The sequence below is a fragment of the Ceratotherium simum genome, chromosome 32 (assembly GCF_057802395.1).
Source record: "Ceratotherium simum simum isolate JZ-2026a chromosome 32, ASM5780239v1, whole genome shotgun sequence".
Lineage (NCBI taxonomy): Eukaryota > Metazoa > Chordata > Mammalia > Perissodactyla > Rhinocerotidae > Ceratotherium > Ceratotherium simum.
In genome coordinates this window covers 14742406-14767618 of record NC_141931.1, presented here as the reverse complement: position 1 = coordinate 14767618, position 25213 = coordinate 14742406, and the positions used below count along the sequence as shown (strand labels likewise).

The window sequence follows — 25213 nt, the reverse complement described above, 5'->3', positions numbered from 1 at the left end:
ATCTGAAATCGTTTATGATTGTACATTTTGTTACTCTGTTTTTCTAGGATTTGCTGCAGCTTTTCTTATAGAGTTGTTTTAGAGAATGAATTTTGTATTGATTTTTAAATTCTCTTACTGCCTTGAATTACTGCCCTCTTTATTCTTCAAATAAGCAGTGTCTTCTATTAGTACATAGAGAAAATAGAATTAGAGAAATAACTACACAAAGCTACTGTCCCCTTAAAGAACATTTTGAATATAATTCAATCTTTTCCTTAAAAGATCACATTTGTAGAATTTTTGTATCCGTTTTAATGCTGAAATTATAAAGGCATGCTGGCGAGGATAGGAGAAAAAAATAAACCATAGACCCCGAAAAATAATTACTCTTCATCTTTATAATTTTACAACGTGATCTTGGGCTTCGAACATTAAGAATGTGACTCTGAAAATCTACAGGGAAATCACATAAAAGCAATGACCGTCACTCTATCATAATATTTTTTAGTACACTTGAGCTATGTGGAATTGCAAATGTACAAAGTTCTGCTCAAGACATAGGGCATTTATTTTGAAAGATATTGCTCAGCAAATGAGAAACAAGAAGTAATTGATGATTAAAATACCTGCTAAAGATTCTACTAGTTAAAAATACATTTTTAAGGTGACTAGCTAGAATTCTATTATGCCTTTGATGAAAAATGAAAAGGAAGTCAAAGGAAAGAAGACATGGCTAGAAAGACGGAAGTTAATTTCAAAGTAAATAACTACAGATTTAATTCTCCAATAATTTACCTAGAAATTACAGTTGAGAATTTGAAACAATGAAGAGCACAATACGCCAATGAGAGCTCTATTCAGACATGAAGTGAAACAACAAAACTTTGAACACTTGGAGAGATTTAAATTCTACACAATTTTCTTTTTCAAATCTTGCTTGTTTTATTTTATTAATTCTTATAAAAATAGAAAAATGATCTAGGGGCAGCCCCGTGGCATAGTGGTTAAGTGTGCGCACTCCGCTTCTGCCTGTCGGGGTTCACAGGTTTGGACGGTGCGCGCACCGTCGCACCGCTTGTCAAGCCATGCTGTGGCGGCGTCCCATAAAAAGTAGAGGAAGACGGGCACGGACGTCAGCCCTGGGCCCATCTTCCTCAGCAAAAAAAGAGGGGGTTGGCGTCGGATGTTAGCTCAGGTCTGATCTTCCTCACATAAAAAAAAAAAAAAAGAAGAAAAATGATCTATAATAGCCTCAGATATCTAGTTAACTTATGATTGGCTAAACGTTACAATTGCATTGTCGTAAATAATTTGATTTGGATTTTATTTTGTAATATTGTGTATGTGCGCGCACGAGCGTGGCCTCATTTTCATATGCCTTCTTAATTGTGCGTTTCTTAGACTAACATTAAAATCAGTTAGCATTCCCTGAGCTGACTCTCCTTTCAGGCAGCTAAAGACCTTGGAGGCAAGAAGCCAGTATAGGATTAACAATTTATCATGGATAATCCACAAAGTAAATAAACCCAGTGTGAATAATTGAAAGTGGGTAGGGTTGTTACACAGGAGCTATTGAAAGTTAATTCAAGACAAAGTTCTCTGTAGTAAATTCCCGCTTGTCCAACTGCTAGAATAGGCTGGCACTGACAACTCTCTAAATAGAGAGGCCTCTGTGCATTATCAGTGTTTTACCATCTTATCTGCAAACATATAATCATTATCCTCTTGGTAGGGTGCTAGGATTATAAAGATTTGAGCAATCTGAGAAATGTGCAAGTTTTTCCATGGGTGTTTAGACTCCTTTCAACTCTTGAAAAAAAGACCCAAAACATTTTCTGCATTTTAGTATTAAAGATAGGCAGGTGTGGTTTCTAAACCATCCTAAACTGAGATTGCAGCTTATGAAAACGCGATTAAACATCAAGAAAATGCATTCACTTGTAAAAAGGACTTGCAGGTTTTGCTAGTGTTGAAATAACAAGGGATTAATAATGGCAAATTAAATGTTTGAATTACTTATAGTACTATATTAGCCTTTTCAGCCTAATAATCTCTTCCAGATAATAGTCACTTTTCCCACAATCAAAATGATACATGTTATAGATTTCTGGTTTACCAGTTACCAAATCACACGAGATTTTGTTACCATACCATTGTTGATCAGACATTAAGATATTATGTTCCCTTTTTTTTCAGTTACTATCATATTTTATTTTCAAAATATGACTGCAGTTGAGTTGAAGGTATTTTAATTAAAACTTTACCTGGGCTTTTTCTTAACATATTTCCTATTTTTCTAATTGTAGGTTTCATATACACTGGAGAAGTTGTACATCGAATGCTAACAGCCACACAGTACATAGCACCTCTAATGGCAAATTTTGATCCCAGTGTATCCAGAAATTCAACGGTCAGATATTTTGATAATGGTATGTATTCGTTAGCCTATTTTCCACTGAATGTATACTTTTTAACACCTAACAACAGATTCATACTAATATTTTTGTAACCTGGGGTATTTTTTTTGGTAGACTGGACTTGTAAACTGCTTGATGCAAATGCTCTGAGATGACAAATGTTATACTTTGTTGATATGTGGAGTAAAGTATATGGTCAGATGTCACTCATTTATTCACTCATTCATTCATTTGTTCCACAAGTGTTTATTAACATCTATTAGGTACTATAATAAATGAGTTGTTACAAACAACACCTGAACAAAGCAAACACATTTATTTGATACTATTTGCAATAAGTCCTTCCTATTAAACAAACTAAATAAGGATAATTTTTTATTCTGATCTTCAAATAGAAGCAAGTGGCATAATATATTGATATTAAATTTCCGAAACTTATGAACTACATGTACCATAAGAACACAACTTTTAAAAGTATAGGATAATGGGTAGTTAAGATACACAAGAAAATTAAGTTTTCCTGACTTTAAAATATGAAATAGGGCCGGCCCCGTGGCTTAGCGGTTAAGTGCGCGCGCTCCGCTACTGGTGGCCGGAGTTCGGATCCCGGGTGCGCACCTACACATCGCTTCTCCGGCCATGCTGAGGCCGCGTCCCACATACAGCAACTAGAAGGATGTGCAACTATGACATACAGCTATCTACTGGGGCTTTGGGGAAATAAAAGGCGGAGGATTGGCAATAGATGTTAGCTCAGAGCCAGTCTTCCTCAGCAAAAAGAGGAGGATTAGCATGGATGTTAGCGCAGGGCTGATCTTCCGCACAAAAAATAAATAAATAAAAATATGAAATAGAGCCTGTTAAGGTTTATCAAGTATATACTGACAAAAATCTACCTCTACAATTTCTTTGGAGGACATTAAAATAGAGAAAACTTAGAATATGCCTTTAAATTCTATTAAAATCTAAGTAAGAAATTTAGGGTCTTGAAGTTGCCAATTGAATTTTCATGTCTATCTCTTATTGAAGCCTGTAACACTGGTAGAGACACGAATTATAGGAAAAGAAGAGTTTGCTTTGGAAAACTTAATTAAAGAAAGAAATTTCTGTACTCTTTCTAATACAAAAATAATATTTATTTTCTCAAATGACAGTTTCATCTTATAAAATAATGGAAGCATTTGGCATGAGTAAAGTTATTTCTACTTTTGTCATAATGATCAAGGAAGAAATTTACTAGTGGGTAGTATAGACTTAATGGTGGCAGTAGCTTTGGGGAAATGTGATCATTTTGCTAAAAACAATTTTCTGAACAGTATGATGAAGCCATTTTACAGGTCAAAATAGCAAAGGAAGAAGGAAACGAAACATGTTTTCATATAGACTCTGAGAAATGTATTTCAAACAATTGAAGAATACCAAAGTGTGTTCCAATATTAAGCAACTCTGAACGTTAGCAATAATAATTACTTCCCTCTATTATTTTAAGAATTATTATACTCTATCCTTCCTCTTTTAAAAAAATTAACGAGGTGCTAAAGCCCAAAGGTGTGCAAGTTGATTGTAAGTGTACTTGAGGCAGAACTACAGCCGGAAACTTATCTGAAGCTTGTGCCATGACCTCCCAGACAAAATCACCTCAGTAAATAGGAAATGATTTGATGAAAGTTGATTATTTTCCAAGTTCTGTCACTTACTGGGTGATGTTGGGGCCATCCACTCATGAGCACAGGATTCTGATACCAAGTTTTTATATTATTAGCATCAGAATCATAAATCATATTAAATAAGTCTCTCCCTCCATATACTCTGTCATACACTGTATTCCCAGGTAGCTCTTAATTTTTAAATTTTACTTTCATTTGAATGATTTTTAAAAATGAGTGTATGCCACTCCAACTGGACGCTAAATTCTTTGCAAATAAGGACTGTGACGATAAGAAATAATTTTATCTTCAATACCTGGCACAGGAGCTCAATACATAGTAGGCCCTCCATAATTATTCAGTGAATGAATAAATCAAAAAAAAATATGTAAGATGAGTTTTTAATTCTGAGAAGTATGAAAGTATTAATACTCAAGAATTAATGTATTTTACTTTATTGAAATATCTTCTGTGTAATGAACAATGGGAATATTGAGTTCTTACCATATGATAATGAAAGCTGAGTAATTGCTTGTCTTTTATTAAATGAATGAAGCACTTTTGAATATTATAAGGCTCTTCACAAGGTCGTTTTATATGATAGCAACTTACTGAAATGTTTCCAACTTTGGTTAGGATCACTGAAAGAAATGTTTAAGGATAAAAAACTCAACACTTTAGGAAAGCAAAACTTCTCTAAAGGAGACAACAGCAGTTTAGAAAATTTCTTTTAAGATAATATTTCTGTAAGTCTTAAAGCACTAGATTTTAAAAATAAAATTATGCTTGCAAATGTTACAGATAGTCTAGATGATTACCGAAGTCTAAGTGAGTCATAGAATATTAATGCACAAAAACTAGAAAAGTTATAAAAATAAACCTTTTACTAGAAAAATCATTTGATGGCTCATAAATAGCAAATTATAAAGTGTAATGCTTACTAATGACCAGAAGCCTGATTTGGCATAGAATCAGAAAATTTGGAGTTAATAGTGACCTGAAATGGCACTAGCTCATCCTACTTGCCTGTTTTTATTTTGGAGATGAAAAATTGGCATCCATTAGTGATCAGATCATTTGATTATGGTTAAATAAACACCCTAGGGATGTTCAGTTCCAACTGCTCAATTCCAATAAGTGCATAGCATGGTGGAACGACTCATGTGGTCTGATATATGAGCTTAAATAACAACTTCAGCTCTGACAGGAGGAACATTGCCATTAGATTTTGTGCCCATCGTGAAAGAAACAATGTGGGATTGTCAGTCATGAGCCAGCAGATGGACCTCACGAACTCAGCTCTTTAGAGATTTTCTTTAGAGAACTCAGCTCAAGGTTTCCTCTTGGCAGTGTGTTCTCCTACGTTATAGTTGTCCAGGAAAAGTGCCTTCCTGGTCTATTTACCTAATTGCTCCCTGTATTAGACACTACCTAGAGAGAAATATATGAGTAAGGGGCTGCTTAGAGAGGTAGATTTTATCTCTAAAAGCCACTTCAGCTAACCTGCATACCATAAAGTTTTAGATTTCAGCCATTTTTAATTTTTCAGTTAGTACTATATAGAACCATTTAAATGAAAAATATTGGGGGATCTATACTCCTACAGAATATAAAACTTATTTACAAAACAGTGTTATATTTAAAAGCCTGCTACTAACAATATATTAAGAATATCTTCATCAGAATTTGCATGAAAAACATTTAATTACTCAATTTATGTAGACTTCTCTTTTGCACAAAGAATTTGAGTACATATTTTCTTGTATTTCACACAGAAATCTCTAGAAGGCAAGAATTATTCCTCCCATGTTGTAGAAGAAACAGGTTCATGCAGGTTAACAGTGTCCAAGGCCAAGCAGAAAGTTAGAGACAGGACACAAGTCTAGGTCTTCCTCCCTCTACATCGATGTTTTCTCTGCACTACCAAAGTGTCTAATAGAAATTAGCAAATAAGGAGGAGACTAGAGCTTGAGAGTTTTGGACACGTGTGAAGGAAAAAGAAGCTGTTGCTAAGAAGTATTTCATGATCAGAAAACCCCGTTACTTCTATAATTATGGGAAATTTTTCACTATTATTATCCTCTTGCCTTATCCAATCTTAAAAAAATGGTAGTATAGAAACAAAGATGGGCATGAAAGGAGGAGACTTGGGTTTTCCCTTATAGCAGGAGTATATGTTGGGTGTTTCCTATGATTAAAAGCACCAAAGTAAAATTCAAAAACAAGTGTTTTTACTTCTAATTTTATCTTAAAAAATAAACGCACTTCTATATTTAAAGTATACAACATGATAATTTGATATATGTATACATTGCAAAAAGATTCCCACTATTGAGTTAATTAACGCATCGATCACCTCATGTATTTTCTTCCTTTTTTTGATGAGAACGCTTTTTTACTCTCAGCAAATTTCAATTACACAATACAGTATTAGAAATTAGTCATCATGTTATACATTATATCCTCAGACCGTATTCATTGTATAAATGAAAGTCTGTACCTTTTTACCAGCCTCTCCCTATTTTCCCCACCCCCAGCCCCTGGCAACCATCATTTTAAAATTTGTTTCTATGAATTCGACTGTTTTTGCTTTGTTTTTAGAGTCCCCATATAAGTGATACCATGCAGTTGTTCTTTTTCTCTGCCTGGTTTATTTCACTTAGCATAATGCCTTCTGGATTCATCCTTGTTGTCACAAAGGCAGGGTTTTATTCTTTTTTAAGGCTGAATAATATGCCATTGTGTATATACACCACATCTTGTTTATCCATTCATCTGTAAACAAACGTTTAAGTTGTTTCTATACTTGAGCTATTGTGAATAATGCTGCAATGAACATGAGAGTGCACGTATCTCTTTGAGATAGTGTTTTCGTGTCCTTCAGATACATACCCAGAAATGGAATTGCTGGATCATATGGTAGTTGTATTTTTAATCTCTTGAGGAACCTCCACACTATTTTCCATAGTGGCTGCGCCAGTTTACATTTCCACCAGCAGCCTGCAAGTATTCCCTTTTCTTCACATCCTCACCAGGATTTGCTATCTCTTGTCTTTTTGGTAATAGACATCCTAACAGGTGTGAGATGATATCTCATTGTGCTTTTGATCTGCATTTCCTGGATGATTAGTGTTGTTGAGCAACTTTTCATGTACCTGTTGGTCATTTCTATGTCTTTGGAAAAATGACTATTTAGGTCCTTTGCCCATTTTTTAATTGGGTTATTTAGTTTTTTGCTATTGGGTTGTATGGGAACTATTCCTTGTATATTTTGTATATTAACGTCTTATTGGATATGTGGTTTGCAAATATTTTCTTCCATTCCGTAAACTGCCTTTTCATTTTGTTGATGGTTTCCTTTGCTGTGCAGAATTTTTTTGGTTTGATGTAGTCTCACTCATTTATTTTTGCATTTGTTGCCTTTGCTTTTGATGTCAAATTCAATAAATCATTACCAAGGTCTTATAGCAGGTCCTACGTTCAAGCTTTAGTCCATTTTAATTTGATTTTTATGTGGTGATTTTATGTCTGATTTTTATGGTGTGACATAGAGGTCCAGTTTCATTCTCTTGCATGTGGCTATCCAGTTTTCCACCATGATTTGTTGAAGAAACTATCCTTTCCGCATTGTATATTCTTGGCTTCTTTATTGAAAATTAATTGACCATATATGAATGGGATTGTTTCTGGACTCTCTATTCCATTCCATTGATCAATGTATCTGTTTTTATGCCAAATCCATACTGTTTTGATTATTTTAGCTTTGCAATATACTTCAAAATCAGAAAGTATGATGCTTCCAGCTTTGTTCTTCTTTCTCAAGATTTCTTGGTCATTTGGGGTCTTTTGTGGTTCCATACAAATTTCAGCATTGCTTTTTTTTATTTCTGTGAAAAATGCCATTGGAATTTTTATAGCTGTTGCATTGAATCTGTAGATTGCCTTGGGCCGTATGACATTTTAACAATATTAATTCTTCCAGTCTATGAACATGGAATATCTTTCCATTATTTGTGTCTCCCTCAATTTCTATCATCAATATTTTCTAATTTTCAGAATACCAATCTTTCAACTCTTTGTTTAAATTTATTCCTAAGTATTTTATTGTTTTTGTTTTTTTTTTTTTAATTTTTTGTTTATTGCAGTAACATTGGTTTATAACATTGTAAAAATTTCAGGTGTACATCATTGTACCTCTATTGTTTTTGATACTATTGTAAATGGGATTGTTTTCTTAATTTCTCTTCCAAATAGTTTGTTGCTAGTCTAGAAAGACAGAAAAGATAGAAAAACAACTGATTTTTGTATATTGATTTTGTATCTTGCAACTTTACTAAATTTTTTATTAGTTCTAACAGCTTTTTGTGGTGTCTTTAGGGTTCTCTCTATATAATATCATGTCATCTGCAAACAGAGATAATTTTACTTCTTTTCCAATATGGATACCTTTTATTTCTTTTTTTTTTTTTTTAATTTTTTGTTTATTGCAGTAACATTGGTTTATAACATTGTAAAAATTTCAGGTGTACATCATTGTACTTCTATTTCTGCATAGATTACATCATGTTCACCACCAAAATACTAATTGGATTGGTGGTTACCAGAGGGGAAGGGGGGAGGGAGGAGGATGAAAGGGATAATTGGATACCTTTTATTTCTTTGTCTTGCCTAATTGCTTTGGCTAGGACTTCCAGTACTATGTCGAATACAAACAGTGAGAGTGAGCATCCTTGTCTTTTTCCTGATCTTAGAAGTAAAGCTTTTTGCTTTTCACCCTTAAGTATGATGTTAGTTCTGGGCTTTCATATATGGACTTTATTATGTTGAGCTACATTCTATCTATACTGAATTGTTTATTAGAGTTTTTATCACGAAAATGTGTTGAATTTTGTCAAGTGCTTTTTTTGCATCTATTTAGATAATTGTATGATTTTCATCCTTCGTTTTATTAATGTGGTGTATCACATTGATTGATTTGTGTATATTCAACCAACCTTGCATCCCAGGAATAAATCTACCTTGATCGTGGTGCATGATCCTTTTAATGTACTGTTAAATTTGGTTTGTTAATATTTTGTTGAGGATTTTTGCATCTATGTTGATCAGTAATATTAGTCTGTTAAGTTTTTTTTTCTTGTGGAGTCTTAATCTGGCTTTGGTATCAGGGTCATGCTGGCCTTGTAAAATGAGTTTGGAAGTGTTCTCTCTTCTGTTTTTTGAAAGAGTTTGATAAGGACTGGTATTAATTCTTCTTTCAATGTTTGGTAGAATTCCCTAGTGAAGCCATTTGGTCCTGGACTTTTCTTTTTCAAGAGGTTTCTAATTACTGATTCAATTTCCTTAAGGTAACTGGTCTGTTCAGATTTTCCATTTGTTCATAATTCATTGTTAATTGGTGGTAGGTTTCTAGGAATTTACCCATTTCTTCTAGGTTGTCCAATTTGTTGGCATATAATTGTTCATAGTAGTTTCTTATCCTTAGTATTTCTGTGCTATCAGTTGTAGTGTTTCCTCTTTCATTTCTGATTTTATTTATTTGAGTCTTTTCTCTTTCTTTCTTAGTTAGTCTAGCTAAAGTTTTGTCAATATTTTTATCTTTAAAAAAAACTAGCTTTTAGTTTCATTGACTTTTTCTATGGTCTTTTTAGTCTCTGTTTTATTTCTTTCCACTCTGATCTTTGTTATTTCCTTTCTTCTACTGACTTTGGGCTTGGTTTTTTCTTCTTTTTCTAATTCCTTGAGATATAAAGTTAGATTTTTTTTTTTTGAGATCTTTCTTTTTTCTTAATGTAGACATTTATCCCTGTAAACTTCCCTCTTAGAACTGTTTTTGCTGCATCCCATAAGTTTTGTTTTGTTCTGTCTCCATTTTCATTTGTCTCAAGATATTTTTAGATTTTACTTTTGATTTCTTCTTTGACCCATTGGTTGTTCAGTAGGATATTTTTCAATCTCCACATATTTGTCAATTTTCCTGTTTCCTTCTGCTATTAATTTCTAGTTTCATACCATTTTGTTCAGAAAAGATGTTTGATATGATTTCTTCTTAAATTTGATAAGACTTGCATTGTGGCCTAACATATGATCTATTCTGGAGAATGTTCCATGTGCAGTTGAGTAAAATGTGTATTCTGCCACTTTGGGATGAAATGTTCTGTATGTTTCTGTTAGGTCCATCTGGTCTTACAAGTAGTTTAAGTCCAATGTTTCCTAACTAATTTTCTCTCTGGATGATCTATCCATTACTGAAAGTGGGATATGAAGTTCCCTGCTATTATTGTATTGCTGTCCATTTCTGCCTTCAGATCTGTTAATATTTGCTTTATATGTTTAGTTACTCTGATGTGAGTGTATAAATATTTACAATTGTTATATGCTCTTGATGAATCGACCCTTTTATTGTTATATAATGGCCTTCTTTGCCAAAAGTTACAGATTTTGGCTTAAAGTCTATTTTGTCTGATATAAGTATACCTACCCCTGCTGTCTGTTGGTTTCCATTTGCATGGAATATCTTTTTCCATACCTTCACTTTCACTATGTGTGTCATTAAAACTGAAATGAGTCTCTCATAGGTAGCATATAGTTGAATTTTTTTTTTTTTCCATCTCTTCAGCCACTCTTTGTCTTTGGATTGGAAAAATTAGTCGATCTACATTTAAAGTGACTACTGATAGATATGGACTTACTATTGCCATTTTGGTAGTTGTTTTCTGGCTGTTTGGTAGTTTCTTTGTTTCTTTCTTCCTCTCTTCCTTTGTGACTGGTTGATTTCCTCTGGTGGACCCTCATGCAGTGGCTCATAAAGTATGCAGTCACACCCCTTCCAGGGAAAGACTGGGAGATGGGCATTTGTGTCTCCTCCCTCTCTGCTGAGCCTTGTGGAGACAGCCATGGCAAATGCACATGGGCATGCCTGTTAACAATTGCTTCTTTGTCTACTACAGTCCTGTGGGACTTGTGAATGCAAATCCCATTGTCTATCAGAGCTAGGTGATCTGGGGGCCTATCCCTCAGGTGGCAACCATAAAAGCTGGATGCCAGACATGTGTGCAAGCTCCCTCCAAAGAGATGCTGGTAACCTGGGTTTTTTACTGGAGTGAGCCAAAGGAAGAAGGTGGGAGAAGTACCCACTGGCTCTTTTTGGCTCCAGAGAGGATCAGAGTCAGCACCTAGATGCATGCAGTTTCATTGTGGGTATTTTCTCAGTCACCTGATGTATAGCAGTCACTCAGCTAGTTTATGGATTTATCTCAAAGGAAATTTCTTTGGGTGTAGCCGTACATTAGGTGTGTCCATGGGAGGAAGCAAATTCAGGAGCCTCCTATGCCCCATCTTAGTCAAAAGCTCTCAGCATTAAGTTTTACTCAAAGACAGAGTAAAGACATGTTCTGTTCTACATCAATCATCTGGTACAAGAGTTAGTTCAAGAACAGTCAAATGGAAGAAATGCATAAGACAAGATATGTGGGAAGGGGTGTGGACTTTCCACGCCCTCTCTGGGCACACTACTCTCCCAGCACCTCCAAGTCTTCATCAACCCAGAAGCTCTCCATCATGCAATCTTGGTTTTTTTCTTTTGTAATCAGATATTTACCGACCTGGGAGATGAGCTTTGCTCTTTTGGTTCTGTAAGTTTCATTTTCTGTACAACATTTTCTGGCAACAAGATTTTTTTTTTTTTTTTAAAGATTTTATTTATTTATTTTTCCCCCCAAAGCCCCAGTAGATAGTTGTGTGTCATAGCTGCACATCCTTCTAGTTGCTGTATGTGGGACGCGGCCTCAGCATGGCTGGAGAAGCAGCGTGTCGGTGCGCGCCCGGGATCCGAACCCGGGTCGCCAGCAGTGGAGCGCGCTCACTTAACCACCAAGCCACGGGGCCGGCCCGCAACAAGATTTTTAAGCTAAGCAAAAGCTACTCATTTGTTTTCTTTCTGAAAAAAAATAGAGAATAAACAATGTCAGTTAAAACAAAAATATGAATTCTCATTGGTGGCTATTAAACTGTGTTTCAATGTATATTTCATGTTAATAGTTTTATAGTAAACACTGGCAGATTGACTCATCAGAATATGATATATAGCACTGAGGATTCATCTCAGTGTACTTCAAGGGAGCTTCAGAAATTTTAGCCTGGGGCCCTTTAAGCTGCCTTACAGCTTCCTTGAAGCAATACAACAAAGACAGAAAAGCAGGCATTGTGAATCAAAGAAGAAAATTCCCATTAATGTTAAAGGAATTTCTTCAGCTTGGAAGAGTATAATTTTGTGTATGGAAGAGTTATTTTTAGATCTTTTATAAGTGATTATAGCTTTGCTGGATGTGTTCCTTTCTCTCTCTGCATTTGTCAAATGTTTTTGAAGTTCATTCAGTCCACTTGGGCTGCATTTTGAAAGTGGCTCATGGAAATTTAAGCAGACAGTCACCATTAACATTAATGGACTTCCTAAGGCAAAATTCCCCCATACTGAGCTCAATATTAACCTCAGTATGAAGTTAGATTTTACTAATATTTAGAGAATACTCAAATCTTTAAAAATATCCCAATTGCTATTTCAATAACAGAATTCCAATTAACCATGTAAAATTCAAATAGCACAACTACTACATTTGAAGGCTAGATCCATGCTTTTGTGAAGACTCCCACGGAACTTGATTGATATATTTTTCTCACTGCAATTTTTCTGTTCCAATGGTGTTTATAGGCACAGCACTTGTTGTCCAGTGGGACCATGTACATCTCCAGGATAATTACAACCTGGGAAGCTTCACATTCCAGGCAACCCTCCTCATAGATGGACGCATCATCTTCGGATACAAAGAAGTAAGTAATGTACTGATGACTTCCTTCCCCCTTGACCTTGACCTCTATCTCGCTTTCCCTCCAAGTGTCAAGAAAGGGACATTTTACAGCCATGAACCTCAAATCATTTTCTCACCTGTTGGTTTCTTTTGCTTCATAAAAAAATACATTTTTTTAAATCTACTGAGTAGCACTGATTGTGAAATCTTTAGGTTTTGTTCTGTATTCTGATATCATTGGCATTAAAATCCATGAATTTCATAAAATTATTGATTAATTATATTCTAGTGGTATTATAATGAAATATCTCTAAGAAAAAAAAATATTTCCAATTTGGAAGAATTTCTTTTCATCTAAATCTGATTGTTTATATTTTTTTGTTTGTTTTTGCCTTGTCGATTTCTGTGACATTTTTTGGTTCTAATTCTAGAAGAATTAGTAGACATGAAAACTTGTGTGGCTCAGTGACCCAGTACTGAAAGTGTTCCAGGACAGCTAAGTCTGCAATCCCTTTGGCCAATGTTTATTGTAACCTGATAGGAAAGATTAATCAGAGATCTAAGGGACAGAAAGAATAAGGGAATTTAAACTTATGGTTTGTTTCATTTCACCAAATTGACATAAAGGAATGGAAATTCACTAAGTTGTAGCCTTAAATTTACAGAATGTCTAAATTAGAATAATAGCATGTTTGGTTGAAGAGTCTATTGACAATGTAATTAAGGTCTATTAGACAACATAAACTTTTGGGGAAGAAAACAAAGAATAGAAGAATCAAGTTCCAGGAACAGCAGATGTGATGTTTTAGGCAGTCACAGGCATGAGAGAAATTCTGAGAATTTGAATTGATAATGGGCATTATTAACCCAAGGATTAATGGGTATTTATAATAATGCAGACTCAATATTTTATTTTCAATTGAAGGGTTATTTTTCCCTTTGGAAATGAATCTTCAGCTGGTTAAAGGATGTGGACAATTTTAAAAGGATTCACTTTGGTAAAGTCTCCTGAAATCTATCTTTTTTTTTTTTTTAAACGGAAATAGTTTTATTATTTTATTTATTTATTTATTTAATTTTTTATTTATTGCAGTAACATTGGTTTATAACATTGTATAAATTTCAGGTGTACATCATTATACTTCTATTTCTGGATAGATTACATCATGTTCACCACCCAAATACTAATTACAACCCATCACCACACACATGTGCCGAATTATCCCTTTCGCCCTCCCCCTTCCCCCCTTCCCCTCTGGTAACCACCAATCCAATCTCTGTCTCTGTGTGTTTATTGTTATTATTTGAGGGATAGTTATACTTTGATTACATAGGCTAACTTTTGGAAATCTCATAACCATGTGAAATGTTCCCACTCTTTTGAAGAATTCTTCTGTAGAATTAATCACTTACTTGGGGCAATAATATAAATAGAATAGAATATAGGATCTGTTCTTCCTGGTGCTTGTTTATCCAGAGCTATGTTTTGATACCATTGCCCACCATATTCTTAGAGAACACTCGTGAAAGCTGAGAGAATGTTGCTCAGAGTGACTCACTCATTTCCAGTATTCATTATATCTAGTGTATTGCTGGGACTGCAGAGTGACGTTATGGAATGTTAGTTTTCAAGGGTTTTAATCAACAGTGGTAAAGTTTCTGGAAAGATGCAGGGTCAGGGAGTCTAGAGTCTTAAATCTCACTAACTGTAGGCTTTGTCAAAACAGAGGTTTGTGTTCTTACTGTGGTCTCTCTCTCTGGTCTTTGTTATCAAAACTGTCATTTTCATTTACACTGTTCTCAATGGGTATCTCACATTGCAGAGTAACAGTTTATTTTTCCTGTTCTCTCTTTGTGTAGTGGATTTGGTATTTTTTAAATGTTTTTTTCTTTTTTTTGTTTTAATCAAAAAAAAAAAAAACTTCCGTTATGTTTTTCCTGCTTTGTCATGAGGAATATTAAGCTGATAGGCAATTTTAACACTTTCTTGATATCCCCAGACTATTGTCCTGTTGAACATCAGTCTTTCTGAACTCAGAGTTCTAAAAAAGTCATTACTTTATTATTTGCCTTACAGTCCTTCTCTGTCCTGGTTAGAAAGCAAATTTTTTTTATTTTCTATTCTACTTTTATTTTTTTTCTGATACTTGTCATGCATTTTATTTTGCTGAGGCAAATTTCTATTTGCAAAATTTGCCACAATAGAGGTCCCCTTGCATTTGGGGTGAGAGCTAGATGCTCCTGGCACTTCTAGAAAAATATTTATGATCATGATAGCATACAATGGTTGTTTGCATAATGTATTATCCCTGACAAAATGCTTTCACGTACGTTATACTTTTAAATTCTTCCACAATATCTTATATTTTAATATTCTTAGCCTTTCACAAAAGCATTCCCACATAGAAAGTGTTTAATAAATGTGTGTGGTTTAATTATGGAATTAGATCATACACAATTATCTTTATTTTATAGGTAAGGAAACTGAGTCAGAAAGGTTAAATTACATGCTTGAGGTCACAGAGCTAGTTAAGGACAAATCCAGGACTAAAAACTTTAATTTGGTAATCCCAAGATACCTCAACATTTTTTTCTTTCCCAAGGAGATTATGTATAACAATTCACAAATCTATTTCTTTTTTGTTTTTTCAATAAACATTTGTTAATGTTTGGTATTTAGTAATCTTTTTATCTGACTCCAATATATTACACCATTACAATCCCACAAAGTCAGAAGTATTTCTAGTGAAATTGTAGAGCTAACAAAATCATAAGAAAGTAAGAATGTAAGGAGTATAATTTTGTGTTCCTGTCCAGATTAAATTTACAGAAGCAAAATTATAGATAGGGAGGTAAATGCAATTCTTTCTGTAATAAGTTGCTTCTGACTAATGCCAGCTTTGTTTTATTTTATTTTAAGTGAGAAGAAAAATTCTGATTTATGCAGATATTACCAGTAAAGGACTTGATTAAGTTGTAGAGTAAAATTAGTAGTGCACTGAATAAATCTATTGACACAAATTTCATTTTTATTACCCTCAAATGATTTATTCCAGTAGTTAATTATGTTTCTCTTAGTAACTCTTAATGTACCAATTGCCAATTCTAACCACTCAAATGACCTCCAATTCTGTCATATTCCATATATAGTCATTTCTCCAATGCAAACTAGATAAAGAATGATCAATAAACTATAAAATACATTTGCACTTCTCATAACAATACTGCTGGTAATGGGATTGAGATAGGGAGATACTTTACTACTGTTTAAAATAAGAGTGAATACAGATTTGTTCATAGCATTAATGGTCCTTCACCAAAGTCCCAGTGTTCTCCTGACCATACTGGTGAGAGAAATAGTGGAGGCACAGATTCCTTTAAATAATTAAGTTATCTCTCTTGAGGTTATAGCTCTGTATTATTCAACCAAAAATTTGAAATTCTGTTTTCAGTTCTAGGCCCTTATTATTACACAGCTGTTTATTTTAGTTACCTTCAAAGATATAGTTTACTTAGGATGAAGCCAAAGTGCACACAGACAAAAAATCATCTTTTCAAAAATTTCATCTCAAATTATCAACTGTTCGCTTTAACGCATTTTTCAATTTTGGGGTACCATTTGTTTCTTTTGCATTTAATTACATTTTGAAACCTTCTTGTCATCTATATCCTTGAATATATTAATAACTTTTTTTAAAGTTTATGACTGATAACTCCAATATCTAGATTTCCTATGGGTCTATTTCTATCATCTGTTTGTTTTTTTCTCTAGGTTTTCACTCATGGGTCCTGTGTCCTTTCATGCTAGATAATTTTTTATCAAGTGTGGGGTATTGTTTACAAAATACTAAAGAGAAACTTTGAAGTTGTGGTTGATGTTTTCTTCTTCCAGGGAGGGTTTGCTTTTTTTTTTTTTTTTTTTTGGCAGTTAAGATGGGACAAATTACTTTAATTCTGTGCAGGGCCACACTCATTCAAAGTTGAGCATCAGTCTTTGTAAAGGCTGTGTATTTCTGGTTAGCCCTCAGTCTTAGAGTGTAGTCCTTCAGGGATCTCCACTTAAGACTTGTGTATTTACTACGGACCTTTGGCCTTAGTGGCCCTGAACTCCAGTGTTTTCCTGAACTCTGTGAGACTGCTTAAAGTTCTATTCAGCTTTTTAGTCTCTAAACCTTGTTTACAAATTGTCAGATGCCTTGATGGGAAAATGATGTTGGGCTCACTTCTGAGATTTCCTTTCTCTGGAATCTTGGCTTTTCAAGTCCTCATTCTTTGATAGCCACCTGATGCCTTCAACAGATGCTTTCCATATTTTATTCATCCTTCCTGCTTGATCTCAGTAATAGAAATGGTCTTATACAAGTCTGTCTGCCATAACCAGAAGTCTCATTAGCTTTTAATAACAACCTCCAAATTTGATAAAATCTGGCATTTATTGAGCTCTTCATATATGCCAGGCACTGGCCTAAGTGCTTAAAATGTATCTCATATAATTTTCACAAAAACCAAGAGGTAGTTACTTTTATCATTTGGAGAGAAGGAACCTGAAACACCCAGAGAGGTTAAGTAACTTTCCCAGGATTATGAAACAAGGGTTCATCCAAGGGAATATGATTCCAGAGCCTATAGGCCTAGCCACTGTACCATACTGCCTCCCTATAAACTTTCTTTTCAAGAAGTGACTGAACTGCTTCACTCACTTCAAAATCATTGACAATCTTTCCTGGTTAGTCATTATTATACTGTAACTCAGCCACCCAAGAGCACAGTTAAGAATGGTTTGTTTTTCTGCAGCATTTATCTTATTTAATTAAATTTTTTAAAAAATGAAAAGTTGTACATAGATTAAAAAATAATAAAAATATGCATCATTTCTTAGATAAATGGAATTTGGAAAATCAAATTCCCATTTTCTATTCTGTTAATAACTAGCTCTGACCATGGAACCCAGATTCTTTATATTATTTTGTTGCCATTGAATAGTGATGATTGATTATAATAGATAGAGACCTGAAATTTTTGGTGTATTGATAATGTAACCAGGAAACTACCTATTCACAAAAATTATTTCATTCTAAAAATATTAGAGATTTGAAGTCAGATTTCTTACAGTTCTTGATGCTGTCTATCCTAGTATACCATCATATTTTAGAAGTTGTATTTCCTCTGAGTTTTTTCATCTTTCTTCTCCGATTATAGTTTGAATTTCTTGTTACTTTAGATACAAACTAGGGAATGATGTGATTCTTATTGTGTCTATTGGAAATTTGGTTATATTTTTTCACCAGCTAATGATAGGGACAGGATGGCCATCAGTTTTGCACAATGCAATTGAAAATAAGTCATGTACTCATCTTTCATGGTGACGGGGGAAACCACAGAGGATGCATACCCCACCTGAGAGTCAGCCCATTCTATCCATTTTCTTGGTTGAGTACCTTACTATCTCTTTCAGCAGCAAATTTCAGAGGAGGTCACTATAGAGGAACTTTATTAAGTAAAATCACTTTTTAATCTATTCTACCGTTTAAGTATTTAAACCTAATGTTCCTTAGTGTAACATTTACTCTTACCGTGGAAGAATGCATAGTTAATAAATCACCATTGCCAATTGGTTGTAGGTTTAAATGGCGCTCTTAATGCATTTTTTGAATTTCTTTGAAGACTATTTCTCTTATTTAAACTGTAATGACCCTTCATTCGTGGTAATCATCCTGAAAGTATTAAAAGATGAACACTTGCTGAGCTTGTAGAATTTATGGAGAAAAAGAATTCAAGAGAGTAAGAGAAAGCCAGAAAGAACTGAACAGTGCAACGATTGCCATTTAGATATGAAGTAATTTGCCTTGATGGCTATTGCTGTATGTATGAGAATGTTTGACATGTGTTAATAATAATATCTATTAATCCAAGAAACTTCATAGTTGTGGGAGCAGAAATATATATATATTTATATATTTTTTATTTAAATAAAATTTATTTAATAAATTTATAATACAAGGTTGATAAAACCCAGAAGACATAAAATGCTGATTATAAATTCTCAGGAAATAATGCTAAAGAAAATGTAGACACAGACGATTTTATATCCTAGCACTCCCCTGTATTTTATTTTTTATTTTATTTTATTTTATTTTATTTTGTGAGGAAGATCAGCTCTGAGCTAACATCCATGCCAATTCTCCTCTTTTTGCTGAGGAAGACTGGCCCTGAGCTAACATCTGTGCTGATCTTCCTATACTTTATGTGGGACGCCGCCACAGCATGGCCTGACAAGTGGTGCATCGGTGCGCGCCTGGGATCCGAACCCGGGCCGCCAGCAGCAGAGTGCACGCACTCAACTGCTACACCACGGGGCCAGCCCTCCCCTGTATTTTAAATACATAAAGTATAAAATGATATCTACATGGCTTTATTTAGGATTTAATTCATTTGCATTTGTGGATGTATTTTATTCTTTAGTTATCTCAGCTCTAAAAACTCCTGGTGTTTTCATTTCTTTTTACTTTCCATAGTGTAAGAGAATGAGAAATTGAATGGTTCTCCCTTTATAATGTTCCAATAACAAACGCTGTGAGTAGAAATAAATAAATAAATAAATAAAGCAGCCAGGTGGAAGGATCAATAACCTAGAACAAATCACTTTAGAAGTAGAAAACTTGTTCTAATGCTGGCCCTGCCTCTGGCTGGTTATGTTGTCCTTGGGGCATGCCTGTGATCTTTCTGGGTGCCCTTCTCCTTCTGAGCCCCACTTCCCTTTTATCCCGAGGTGTCATTGAGAGGGTTATCTCACCAGGTGCTCTGGCTGTATCTCTTCTCTGATGTTCCCTGCTCTGATGTTCCAAGACCAAAGAGTTCCTTTGTCCCTGAGGTGAAAGGCCTCAGACATTCCACATGTCTCCCCAAACCCAGAGTACTGTGTGTCCTATCCCATTTCTTTTCCCTTAGTGTTTTATTCCCAGGCCATATTCAGGCAAGTTCCCTTATCCAGCTATCGTCCCAGATAAAGTCTCCACCACAGTTTTGACTCTCTTGAGCCAAGTTTCTCAGGCTTCTTCAGGCAGGCACCTGCCTCACTGTCTTCTTTTATATGAAGCTCCAACTCTAGGGGTCAATTCAGTAGTGGGCAATCTTTAAGTCAGAGGTCACGTTGATTTATGTGTGTGTGTGTGTGTGTGTGTGTATGTGTTTATAAAATGGGTATGTTGCCAACATTTAAATATCAGAAGATTTCAAATAAAAATATAGATTTGCATCTTCTGAGAAATCAGAAGGCTTGAAAACACTTGTCCTGCATTTCCACATAGCAACAGTTGGCTGGAAACTTTACTCAGGATTGTTTCCAGTAATTTGTTTCCAGATTGTTTCCAGAATTGCTCCCTCCAATTTCTTCCTCACCAATTTCTTCTTTCTTACCCCAGGCCAGCACTAGCTTATGTAGAGATTAAGTTTGAAACTTCTCTTTCAATATAGGGGCTGTCTGTACTTATCAATGTTATGCTATTATTTGTCGCCTTCCAGATTTTAGATAGGGTGTGATTGTGAAGATGGGAGCAGGAGGGATGTTAAGAAAGTATCTTTAGCTTATGGCTCTCCTTTGCTTTCACGCCATCAAGTCCATTGCTTAATACCTGGCACATGAAAAGAGTTCAGTAACTGTAAGCTAAAAAGAGATTGAAATAATTGTGCAAAATTTTAACAATATCCAGGAAAGCAAGTGGATTTTTACATTGTCAACTTTGACCGAAAACCTTTCTATTCAAATGTAGTTTTCAGACAACTAAGCACTAATACTCTGGACTTTATGTGTTGTTTTGATGCTAATAAAAGAGAGCATGACTTTTTAAAATTGGATGCCCTACTGATTAATGCAGAAGCCAGATCAGAAATTTAAGGAAGACGAGGTAGGAAGTTAAGGGTTGAATGCAGGTGAGAATGGGTAAAATAGTAAGTTTTGAGTTTAAAAATAATTATATATGTATATACTTCTATATTTATTCATATACATACACACACATATGTATATGTATATAAAGCTACTAGACACCATATTACTGATTAACAAGTGAAAAAAAATGAGTTAGGAGTAATTCTTTTCCAGTTACATTCTGATAGGCGTGTAATTCATACTTTGGAACACATACTATACAATCAAGCCCTTGCTGAGATGCCGTGCTGCCTATTAGATAGATCACTGTGTCCATGATGGAAACAAATGAATGTTTTGGTGAGATTTGCAGGGCAGAACAGAGAGGAAAGTAAAATTCCATTACCTCTGACTCAAGCAACATGCTGTTATCTCCCTAACTATTTTAGAGACAGATGTAAAGGTTTACATTTTAGGCATTGTGTTGGCCCCTTATGTCCTGGAGAATGATACCACAGCGTGCAATTGTCTTCAAATTTTCCTCCGAAGGCCTACCTTTGCTTACTCCTAATATAATCTCCTGCCTTAGTTTTGCTTAGCTATTGCAACTCTTTTCTGTATCTATACTTCATTTGCTTCACTATCTGTGTCTTTTAAAATGGAATAAAAAATAAAATACCTAAAAAAAAAAGAATTTGTAAATGCTTGTGTAAGCTCAAATGGAAGCATATTTTAACCAGTGTTAATGCTCTTTTCCTATATCTATCCTGTGAAATGATTATAACTGTAAAACTCATTCTCGGAAATTTATGATTCAATACAAATCACACAGAGGCCGAGAGAAAATTTAGCTTTGCTTTAATCATAAAAAGACAACTATTATAGGCACTTGAAAATAATGAAGCTACATTTCTTTTTTAAAAAACCTGCTGTAGTTTAGAGTTTGTACTATTTCAAATCGACTTCCTGACACCCCCAGGAACTAACTTAGGAGACATTTTGAGAGACTGAATATAAATTTGTAGAAAAGATACAAAATAGCTTCCCATAAGCAAAGTTTAGAGCTTTTGTACTTGGATGTCATCCTTGGCCATGACTTCTCCAACGTGGGTACTTCACATCCTTATACATACAGAGTCTTCTGTAGAACAGGTGACTGTGACAATATGATAGACACTTTCTTGAGCTAATTTTACTCACTATCAGCTGTAACTCTAGATAGTTTATTTATACACACACTCATGCAGTTGCTGTGTTGATATTAATGAGAAATAGTTCATTTTAAATGTGGCTTTTAACAGTACTCCTGATTCGTCTTAATGGTCTCTAATTTTATATTGACATGGAAACCTGCAGACCGGTCTGACTTGCACACAGAGAGCTTACACAGCCCCATTACTTGGCTGCGGTGAGTGGGTGAAGGATCATTTCACAGAACAACCCCACATCTTTGAGGTTTTGAAGTAAAAAGATTACAGTCCAAGAAGGCAGAGTAAAAAAGATATGACCAATATCAGGTGGAAAAAGGCAGACATGTATCTGAAAGACATCTATGAGAAAGCCTGGAATTGTTTGTCTTTTCCTCATTAATCTTTTGCAATATTAAGCAGTTAATTCAATTAGTGAAAGTGTTTTTTTCAAAACCTGATATGTAATCACTTCATAAAAGGCTGGGTGGCTTCTAAGAAAATGTAGGGAATCAAAAACTTCTTGTACATTTTCATTTTAATATTTAATCAGGATAAAATGCCACAGTTTTAGAAAACCTATGTGGTTATTCATGAACTCTATGAAATTTTAAAGAAAAGAATTTGAGGCCAGTGATATTGCCATAAACTTATCATCCTTTTCCAACTCTTCCTCTCCTAGTTTTCTCCATCTCTGGAAATTTCAGAAGCCCTCTTTAGGGCTGCACAGGTTCTCTACTCACCCAGAGGACAGCATTCTTATAGTCTGCAAGGGGAAGGAACTGAAGGTGTACAATATGGCAGCCCTGATGAAAAATTCGACTCCATTTTTCCTGCTACTAAGACCAAAATCCTTGGTAGCATCAATGCCTCTCCTCTTTCTCTTGCTCTCCTGAAATCCATGGTGTGTCTTGATAGCAGTACCTTCACAATTCATCCAGAATCCATCTTCCTGTCACTTCTGCCTCCTACACTTACCACTGTAGTGTAGTCCAAGCCACCCATCTCCTGTCTGGATGACTCTGCTATTCTTCTAAGTAGTTTGTCTTGTCTCCCCTTTGTACCCTACAGTCTTGATCACACAGCAGCCTGTGTGATCTTTTTCACATGTCAGGGAATGTCCTCTCTCTGTTCCAAACCCTCTAAACCTTTCCATATGGCTTGGAATAAAATCCAAAGTCATTGCCATGGCTTGCAGGGAATTCATGCTCCTATGATCTGTCCCTACCACTTCCCATTTCGACACTCTTATTTACTCCTGCTCCAGTGATAACCTTTTAATTCCTAAAAGACACCAGAAACAATTCAGTCAAGGCCTTTGCATATACTAGTCCCTCTACTCAGAGCTGTTCCCCAAATATCCACATGGCAGGCTCTCTTCCTATGGAAAAGTCACCTTGTCATAGAAACCTTCTGTGACTCCTTCTCTTAAAGAGGTCCCCATCCCTTTCTAGCTCTTTACCATGTTTTAATTTCCTTCATAGCACTTACCACCTCCTAACATACTGTATTTTTTATGTTTACTTGTTAGAATGTCACTCTCCGGCCTCTGGAATGCAAGCTCTCTGAGAGCAAGGTGTTTTGTTCTCTTCTGTAGTTCCAGTGTCTACAATAATACAGAGAAAATGTTCAGTTAGTATCTGATAAATGAGTGAATGAATTATTCCTATCTTATCAAATAGCATGGAGAGTGTATATACCTTTTGGGAAAATAACTTACATGTAGTAGACATTATTCTCAGAAATTTATTTTCTGCTTTATAATCCCACAGTATATTAAGAACTCATCATAGAGATATTTATGGTAGTAGTGGTTTGTCACACACAGTCCTCAAAGTCACTATCCCATGAATAAGTAAATCTAAAAAAATGGCAGCATATATTAAAAAAAATATATGCTACCCTTAGAAGCAAATGATGATTTCTGCTTACCTCTGCTCTGTCTTTACATAGGTAAAGCATTTCATCCTTATAATTTTTGTTTGAATTGTTGTTAACAATTTGCTTGTTAAAGCTTGGAAAAGTCAAGGTTATTCAATATAATGAAATCATTGAATTTGAGGCTTGAAAGGGTACTTACAGGTCATCTACAACTATTCTTCCTAGAGGGTCGACCAATTTATGATGAGATTATTTTCAGTGACAGAAAACTCTCTACATTGTTAGGCTACCCATTTTGATTGTGGATGGATTTTCCTTAGATTAAATGAATCTGGATCTAGGTAACTTACACACGTTGCTCTTCGTTTTTGGAATCCAGAGGAAAAAGAATAAACTAGAAAATAAAGAGATATAGAAAAATGAAAACAAGATGCAGAAAATGAAATTTTTGTACTGAAACATTCCAATCTTTCAAGTTTAATTGTACCTAGAAGTGAAGAGAGATTTATCTGATTCCAGAAATCTAGGTGGAAGAATACTACTTCATTTTATGTAGGAACACCCAGAGAAGTTTGTGTTGGCTATTAGATCTTTAATAGAGAATGTATTAGTTAGTATTGCTGTGTAACAAATCACCCCAAAATATAGTTGCTTAGAACAACTCCATTTCTTATTTCTCATAGGATATCTATGGATCAGCTTGATGGTTCTACTAATCTGGGTTGGACTCTGCTGATCTCTACTGGGCTCACTCAGTATCAGCTGTTAGCTGGTGGATTGGCTAGGGACTAGCTGGTCAAGGATGACCTCTGCTGGGAAGAAAACATTCCTCCACATGTCTTTCATGTATCCTCAGCAGACCAGCAGGTTCATTCTTATGGCAGTGACAGGGGTCCAAGAAAGAAGGTGGAAATTACAAGCACTTTCTCAAGCCTCTCTTTTGCTTCAAGTTTGCTAGTGTCTTCTTTTGCCTTATTACTGAGCCAGAGTCAGAGTGGGAGAGGACCGCAGAGTGAAAAGGCAAAGTGTATGGATACAAGCAGGCCATTGATTGAGGCCCTTAGTGCAATCAATCTGCCACAGATGAAAAGCACAGGAGGAGAGGCTTCCACTTAGAGAAAAAATACAAGGGAAGGAAAAGGAAGGAAAGAGATGGAGAAAACAAAATCAAAATGAAAGATGGCTAGGTAAGAGAAGAAATAAGGAAGAAAGATAGAAGAGGTGGAATGGATAATCTGGAGAGAAGGGAAAGCTACTATTCTAGGAGGTCTGCAAGAACCAAGACCTGTGAGCTGGAAAACAAGCTCTTATTTATAACAATATAGTAGGATTTTCTACTTGATGGCAATATAAACTCAAGTTCTGCTTTAGTGTGGGAAAAGAAGAAATACAATCAATTACCACAGAATTATCTGGTAAAATATTTCAC

At 35.0% G+C, this 25213-nt stretch overlaps 1 protein-coding gene across 1 annotated transcript in view; it reads left to right on the top strand.

Moving 5' to 3' along the window:
- The window catches only part of PLXDC2 (plexin domain containing 2), a 430861-nt gene that overhangs the window by 278042 nt on the left and 127606 nt on the right, over positions 1–25213 (top strand). Inside the window, exons 5-6 of the mRNA XM_004425310.3 lie at positions 2289–2411; positions 12753–12871. Of these exons, the coding sequence (XP_004425367.1) occupies positions 2289–2411; positions 12753–12871 (242 nt within the window). The remainder of the gene's footprint in view (positions 1–2288; positions 2412–12752; positions 12872–25213) is intronic.